Source organism: Gavialis gangeticus, unplaced genomic scaffold (genome assembly GCF_001723915.1).
Source record: "Gavialis gangeticus isolate Ggan-Ray unplaced genomic scaffold, GavGan_comp1, whole genome shotgun sequence".
In the NCBI taxonomy this organism is placed as follows: domain Eukaryota; kingdom Metazoa; phylum Chordata; order Crocodylia; family Gavialidae; genus Gavialis; species Gavialis gangeticus.
In genome coordinates, this window is record NW_017729025.1 from 114778366 (window position 1) to 114786995 (window position 8630).

Below are 8630 nucleotides of genomic sequence, written 5' to 3' on the forward strand. Positions count from 1 at the left end.
AGATATTCCAAAGGATGCAAAGCTTAAATCAGAACCGTTGTCCATTTCACCTGCTACTTCTGACTCAAAGGGCTGAGGAGAAAGTAAAATCATACAAGATGTAATATGTGGTAGTACCACCACTGGCACCTGTTAGGAGAAATCAACTTTTCACTCCAACCTGGACTATGTGAGATCCTGCTAAGAGGCTGCCAACACCCCCAATTACAACTCTCTCCTTGAACAGCTCTGTCTTTCTGAGCTGAAAGCAGAGTATACAAAAATCTATCTATCCCCCCTACCTCTTTCCACTGTGTTATGAAGTAGGTATAGACTCCCATGGTGGAATGTTATGGCTCCGATCCATCATTTGACAAAAAGTATAGATCATTGCCTCGAAAGGCCATTATTTGACAGAGTAAAGAAAGTAAACAAAGTGCCTTGCTTTTAAGTCAACAGTTGGAAAAAGAGACACACACACACTAACAACTCTACCCTCATTTTCTTTCTTTCTGCAGTTCAGAGCACAAGTGAAGTTGTGAAGCTTAAAATGAGATAGATGTAAATAGCAAGTGAAAAATCTGTCTCTAAGGTGCTGACATGGGGGCAAAAAACTTGCCCTACCAGAAGCCACAACATGTTACTTCAACCCAGTTCCACAAAGTCTGTATAGATCAGGCACTACAGCAGGGCTTTTTGGCACTTTTAGCTAAAGCTGATTTATTCAGCTATTAAGTTAGAGCACCAAAAAGCCCCACTTAAGCATCTGGTCTCTTCAGACTCTGGAAAAGCTGGGTGCAATTAGCACACTGCCTCTTCCAGGCATGTGCTGAGCTCAGTGCGGGAGCACGCCAAATTTCAAGTAAAGAGCTTTTTTTCGGGGTGGCGGGGGTTCCCACTCTGTAAGCAGCCAAAATGTTCTGGAGCAATGACCTTGATTCCAAAAACCTGGTGAGCATGTAAGCAAATAAAGGAGCCATTGAAAGATCAGTGATAACTGATCCAACTCAGCCTTGGATGGTAGCACCTGGTAATGTGTGAAAGTCAGCCAGGACACGAGACTTATCCTCTCCTGTGTGACTGTGCCATGCACTGAAGGGACAAACACTTGCCAATTTCTTTTAAAAATCCTTTCTAGCTAATTATTAAGTAATCCCATATATTTATAATGCCTGAGGATCCAAGACAGCAGTGAGCATTAATTAATCCTTAAAACATCCCTTATGCAGTAAGCATCATTCCTATTTTATATGTAGGGAAAAAAAGTCAGAGATTAAAGTGACTTGCCAAGGATTACATAGCAGGCCTTAATTCTGAACTCCAAAGTCCTGGTACAGGCCATTCAAAGGGAATAGGCATGTTTAAAAGTGAAGCAAACACCCATATATCTTGCTTAATGGTTTCTGATGCAAATCTAAAGTTAACAAGAAATGCTGACTTTTCTCTGCTGTTCCACCACTAGGGTAGGCAAGACTAGATTGGTTAATTCTGGCATATCAAAAAATGTAAAATAAGTCAATTAGCATAATAAAACTGCAACTTTAATACATGGTAACATGTAAAAATTGTATTTCAGAGCAGCATATGCCAGAAACTGCAAAATCCTATGCTTTCAAGTTCAGTGTGTTAAAAAAATATACAGGTGAACTATTCATGACATCCAGTCATATTTAATATGCACTTGTGCATACCTTTTCACAATTAAAAGCAGTGAGAGAACTTTTTTGAGATTGATGGGAACACTTTAATTGTAATTTGCAAACTCTCAAACAGTATTCAAGTGTCCCTGGCAGTATTAATGAATCATTATGACTGTTTATCTAAAGATGCAGTACAAAATGCCTATCCTTATATATTTTCACATTTGAAAAGATCCAGCCAGCCAATTCAATAACATGCACATGACCATGCGAATTATACAACCAAACCCATGTCACAAAACAGCCAATGGCTGAAGCCAGGAACACCACACTGCCAGGAAGTTACTTGTCCAGACTATCTTGTGAATATATTAGGTGTGAATCCAGATCCACTTATGAACAGTTCACCAATCAAAGGAGGGGGTGGTGAGTACAGTCTTAAATTCTTTGCATATATAATATGCTATAAACTGCTCAATCACTGCAACTCTGCTGATATAAAGAACATAATCTAGCTCTGACTGTAGTCTTTTCAAGGTTAGTCCACACTGTTCAGTCAGTAGCATGAGCAGAAAGCAGTCAGTCCACATCTTCACAAAGAGGCTTTGCTTCCTTACTTTCTAGATTAGCCACCTATAAAGAAACAAAGAATTCAGATAGAAATAAAAACAAGTTTGCATTTAATTTCTTGTTAACTTTAGATTCACGTGAAGTGCCAGTGTTATGCCCAGTTTCAAAAGGATAAACCAATAAGCAATGAAGACAATGGGCCAGGCCCTTGCTCTGCCACCATGGTTAAGACACACCAGTTTCTGCAGCCAGTGGCACACAAGGAAGTGGTGGGATCATGTCTGGCCACCTTTGACTTCTCCAGTCTGAAGGACTAGGTGCTTGTTTTGCAGCTGAGTCAACTGACAACAGCCTCTGAGGCCAGATCTGTATTAGCTCCTTGGGCTCCCCAGAATTACTCGAAATCATGCCAGCTATGTAGACACCAGGCCATTTTGGTAGCTAGGAGGAGGCAGAAAGCAGAAGAGCTCTGGCTGAGTACCCCTCCTTCCAAATGCAAGCAAGAATCATAGAATATAGCATTGGAGCTCCTATGATGGTTCTCCAGCACCCGGGAATTCCCTCCATCAGGTGACACTCAGGTAGCAAGATCTGCCAGGTTAACAAAATTAGAGTTACAATGGCAGGTCTGGAAACTCTCACAAATATAACTATCCCAACCTCTCTCTAAAACAGTCTAAAACACAGAGCTTTTACTGGCCGGTAAAGGTTTTACTGGCTGCCATGCAGCCAGCAAGCTGGCCAAGTGCCTAAGTGGAGACAACTCATATGGGCAAAAGAGCTTTTTTGTGACTCATACCTTGAACCAGGGGTGGGTAAAATATGGACAGCAGGCCAGGTCCAGCCCACCAATGGATTTTTTGTGGCCTGCAGTGGGTCCTTCAGTCCCACCTGGCTCAGGCATGAGGGGCAGCCCAGGCTGTGGCGCATGTAGCCAGTCCCACAGCCCCCAGGTGCGCAGCAGGACTGAGGCAACACTGCCTCTGGACTCTTTCTCAGCAGTTCTGGTGGCGGTACCTTCTTCCAGATGCTGCTGCCGAGACCAGCCCCACTGCCCAGGCACCCTGGCTCATCCACACCACACCCACTGCCAGGGACAGGACCCATGCGGGCAGTGCATGTGGCTGGGTGGATGAGAAGGGGCTGCAGGCAGGTAGGAAATGGCATCTGGGAGTGGGTCAGGTGGGCAGGGCCAGATCACGAAGCAAGTGACAGCATGGGGCCAGGGCACAGGGCAGAACTACAATTTGCTGCCTGCACATTCCTGTGATGTGTGCTAATTCTGTGGACAGGGGCATACAAGGAGCAACATGGCTCGGCCCCAGGCCTGAACTTTCACTGCGCCGTGAACCTGGCCCCAGCCCTATGCATTTGCTCTGCTCCCAAACACGGCTCCGTGCCCACCCGAAGCCCCATCCCATCCGCCCAGCCACATGCCCTACGTGCACAGGTCCTGGTTAGTCTTCATGGAGACCCTGGGATTACAGGGTGGTGACAGCACAGGGCAGGGGCCCAGAGCACAGCTGCAATCCGCTCCCTGCATGCCCTTACCCATGGAACCAGTGCCCATCACAGGGTCATGTGGACGGCAGATCATAGCTGTGCCCCAGGCCCCAGCCCCACACTATCACAGTCGCATGATCCCAGCCCAAGCCCTGCCCTCCCATCCTACTCCAAGATGCTGCTCCCTGCCCACCCACGGCTCCATCTCAGCTGCCCAGTTCAGCGCAGAGCAGAGCCACTTAGGGAGTTTTGGTGAGCTGTTGCAGGGGAGGGAGAGAGTGCTGACTCAGCATAGCAAGGGGCAGCTTACCAAAACTCCCTAAGTGGTCCTTGGGTCTATATAATTGCCCACCCCTGCCTTAAATCCATTCCCTAAATAGAAGAAATTATACAGACACAAGGACTCTCTTCCCAGTATAACTACATCCACGTCATGGTCTTTGCTGATACAACTATACTGCTTAGGAATTTTTTCCTCAAATTCCTGACCCACAAAGTTATGTCAGCAAATCATAAGTGTGTTCTGACGCTTGCAGTACAGTAATCAATACATGTGACACTGTCCTGAATCACATAGGAATTACAGCAGTGTGCATGCAAGCAAGGAGTTTCCAGGACAAGTGGAAACTCTTAGAGTACTGACTTCCTAGAACAGAACAGCTTTGCTTTGCATTATTGCAGGAAGCCCTTATTTTCCTATCCTACTTAAAACTCTATGAAACTATTAGCTACCTGCTTAGAACACTACTATAATATGCTAAATATTGCTAGAGAAGCAAAATGCAAGAAATACGTATTTTTTCAAAACTAAGCATCTTCTTTGCACAAAAAATGTAAACCTATTTACATGTAAATCACACCTAATATCACATGGATGTCTAGTTAATTATGGTATGAATATGCTGGCCATTAAGTGATATTCACTATGCACAGAAAATAATTATAGGCACAAAATGAAAGCCCAGGTTTAAGTCTAACACTACAAAAAATATCTAAAAATCAACCTGCCAGTGACATTCAAATAACCTTTGCCATACACTTCAGTGGGAGAAAGCCACAAAATTATGGAACAAAAATAGAGGGGTTAAAGAGAGATAGAAAGAAAGAAAGGAATGCAGCATCTGGCACCTTTCATTCTAGGCCTCAAGGGAGTCAGATACTATTACAACATGTCTGGCATTTCACAGAAGAGGGAATTAATATTTTATTGCCCATGTAAGCATATTCTTAGAATCAACTGAGGTGTAAAATCTCTGGCAATGAAAACTCCAGAGTGTTAAAAAGTTCTCAGACAGGCACTTTTACAGTAAAAAAAAAAATGTATTAAAATAATGTCAAGGCTGCGACTGAAGTTCTGAGAAAGCTATGCCAGTCGCAGTTAAACCTGCTATTTAATCCTTTATATAACTCAGTGCCCAATGTAAGCACACTACCATTACAGATTGCTATACTCAGGCATAAAAAGCCAACATTACTGATCCAACTCAAAGACACGTTTGCTGTAAAGACAGATGGGCAGACACCTTCACCATGAATTTCCTGGCTCTTGTTGATTTTTTCCACATACTCTGGGCCCCAATGCTGCAATCAAGTCCATAAGCCTCCATTCATATTAGTGGCACTCTGGACCACAGTTTAGGTCCAACTGCAATTTCTAGGCCCTAATGTTATTTTAATAAGGTTTTTTCCCCTCATTCTTTTTCTTTGTTTTATAAACTGTAAATTAAACAGTTTAAAATGAAAAAAAATCCCCTACCAACATTGAATCAATGTGTTCTTTGGAAACAACATGATGTGGAAGTAAAAGTGAGTGCATGAACATTCCTTCAATTGAACAGTTAAAAAGGGCAGTAGGGAGGTGGGTGGGTGGGGGAAAGCTGCTGCCTTCAACTTCTATTGCTATAGGCTTGTGTGCACGTAGCAGTTAGAGCATAATAGCTGATGCATACTCCTGAGCACCAGCTGCCCCTCCCTTTTGAAACAGCTCCAAGTGAACATTTGTTTGTGCCCTTAAATTAGGATTTGAGTACGGACAAACAAATTATGCCGAGCTAAAAGAGTGGGTGAAACTTAACATATATTAGCTGCTCTGCAGTAACTATTTGATGCATCTGCTCCTATCCCACAATAAGTGGAAGCTAAACTGGAGCAGCTTATCCCTAAATGAAACCTTAAGTTGACACACCTTAGCTTCTACCTGTCGAAGGATAAAAGCAAACACCAAAGTAGTTCCTACAGAACAGAGGATGAACAGTAAAAGTCCTTTTTCCCCTCTAAAATTGATATATTTTCACCTATTCATGTTCTAGTATTCCCCAAAGGGATTAAATCAATGATTCTCAACCAGAGTGCTGCAGCGCCCTGGAGGTGCCCTGAGATCCTTTCAGGTTGCTGTGGGATGCCATGCAATGTTAGCACTGTTAGATGTGCACACATAATTCACAAGATAAATGCAATGATTTCAAATAAGAATCCAACGTTAAAAAAAATCTGACCTGTTCTGGTCTTTTTGAGTTCTTTGCAATAGAAAAATTGCCATATTATTTTTCCTTAGTCAAAAAATGAATGAAAACTAAGAGCTGATATTTTCTGAGTGATGTCTTGAGTCAAAGAAGAGGTTACCTTGAGCCTAAAAAGGTTGTTTAGATTATCAATAATCTCTCTCTATCTAGATACATTCAACTTGGGTTTGTTCCATCACAAAGGCCTTAAAAATAAACCAAAGGAAGAAATGAACCATGCTTACCTGTTTATCTATACATCTGAACTGCCAAGACCACGCAGAATTATAAAGAAAAGGTCTCAGATCAAACCGATTGTCATCTGGACTGTAGTTTTCAGCATGATAGGCAGGGGTGAGGGTGGTCATTTTATGTCTATTAACTGAATACATCCTGAAAAAATGCTTAACCTTTGATGCCACCTGGTGTACAAAAGATACAGTTTCAAGTCAGTTGGAATTTCTCAGAATTAAAATCCAAATGAGCGCTCTGTTCTGGAGACAGATGTGTTTTGGTTTTATAGACCCAAATTTTTCCATATATACTAACATATATTACTGACAACAGATGCAGCTATGGTATATTTAACATAGCAGAATAGCAAAATAATGTCACAATAAAACAAAGATTTGTACTATTCTGATACTAATCTAGTCAAGAGTATAGACATGTGACAGCTTTATCAAATGATACCAATAAATGAACTGTTATTTCCGCATGATTCTGTAGTCGAAGGATGCTCAACACCAGGCTGCAGGCCAAACGTAGCCTGCAAAACAGAGTCATCTGGCTTGCAGGGCTCCCCAAAGGTCTAGAAATTTGGTGGCATAGGAGTGGTGGCAGTGTTAACTGCCACTCCCCTGCTGCTGCCAAATTTCTGGACCTGTGGGGATCCCCATGGGCCAAAAAAACATGAGCCAGTGTGGCAGGTCAGGTTAGCACATGGCTGGATCCAGACATCAACCCTGCGGGATCCGGCCTGTAGACCAATCCCACACCACTAGTCTGGTCCATGAGGCCAGAAGATTAGATGCCACTACTGTAGTGATAAAAGTGTAGCAAAATCATTGCAATTTCAACCCACTTTCATTCTGGTTTAAAGTTACAGTAACTTTGCTTATTTGTATCACTACAGGATCATGCAGATATAAAAAACTACATCTCAACAACTGAAATATACTCCTGAGCAGCAACTTCCCCCTCCACTTTTAAAGCAGTTAAAAAGGTAACTCTGCACAGCAAGAATCACTTTTACTCCTAAAATACAGAGTTGCCATGCCCACTGGCTTCAATGGGAACTGATACAAATAACCAAGTGATGAGTATTACCCTGAATGTGCAGATTTAAAAATAGGTCCTTTCAGAGCCCCTCACTGTTGGTCTAACAAATTGCAACACAGCCAGATTCAATCTACAGAAAGTTCACTATAGGGATACCAGCCTTTTCTGACCGTCTCTCTTGGTCTAACAGACAGAAGTTGCTGAGGTAGAGAAATTCTAGACAATGATTAAGCTGCTCTTTGCAGGTTTGTTGATGAAAGAATTTATTTTAAAAAAGGAGATACATATTTATATTAGTTTTACCTCGCTTGGACTACAGATCTCTTTCCACATATTAATCAGCTTGCAAAACATACTGTATGGTCCAGCCTTTGCTACCTTTCTTAATTTGCCATAGATTGAGAGTTCAGCGTACGTCATCCCCATATCCATCTAAAAAAAAAAAAAAAAAAAAAAAAAATCACACACATACAAGGTCACTGAAAATGCAGAAGATACAATTCAGAATGAGTGATTTTATAGGAGACTACACTAATCCAGTTAATCAAAGAATTCTACGTGGAATATCAATCTCCATTTAATATAAGGTCCCTGCAACAGAAATTCTGATAAAAATGTGTTGTTAGCTTGGACAGTACATTACACTTACATTTCACTGTGTAATAAAGAGAATGAAGAAATGAACCAATACTTCAAAAGCGACTCTTAACTTTAAAGCAACACCATTTTGGATGGCCCACCTTGCACGACTTTCCAGATATCATCTACCCCTCTAAAATACAGTACAGGCTCCTTTCAAGTGACTTGAGAGGAGTATCAAAAAAAATAGTTACGTTGGAGATACCTCATGATAACAGACCTGTTTTGTGAAGTATCTTATGAACCTACAAAAATATTATGGGCATGGTTTGGAGAGGAGCGAAGACAACAGTGATACTATTGAACAAAAATTAGGGGTGCACAGATAAAGATTTTTTGGGCCAAAAGTGATGGCCAACAATTAACAAGCCATAATTGGCCAATGTCGATCCAATTGCCAATTTGCAGCCCGGCAGCTTGGACAGCAGCATCCATCTGGTAAGTTTGTTGGGGGCAAAGAGGTGAGGGGGCTGGGCTGTAGCTGTGCTCAAGGCAAACAGAGGCAGCACGGGTGGTG

At 42.2% G+C, this 8630-nt stretch overlaps 1 protein-coding gene across 4 annotated transcripts in view; it reads right to left on the reverse strand.

Moving 5' to 3' along the window:
- Positions 1 to 1494: 1494 nt before the first annotated feature.
- NADSYN1 (NAD synthetase 1) overlaps positions 1495 to 8630 on the reverse strand; it is a 35620-nt gene continuing 28484 nt past the window's right edge. For all 4 annotated transcript variants that reach the window (XM_019519454.1, XM_019519455.1, XM_019519453.1 and 1 more), the window contains 3 exons: positions 7778 to 7906; positions 6439 to 6615; positions 1495 to 2252 (listed from right to left, as the gene is read on the reverse strand). In XM_019519454.1, the coding sequence (XP_019374999.1) occupies positions 2199 to 2252; positions 6439 to 6615; positions 7778 to 7906 (360 nt within the window). In that variant the 3' untranslated portion in view covers positions 1495 to 2198. The remainder of the gene's footprint in view (positions 2253 to 6438; positions 6616 to 7777; positions 7907 to 8630) is intronic.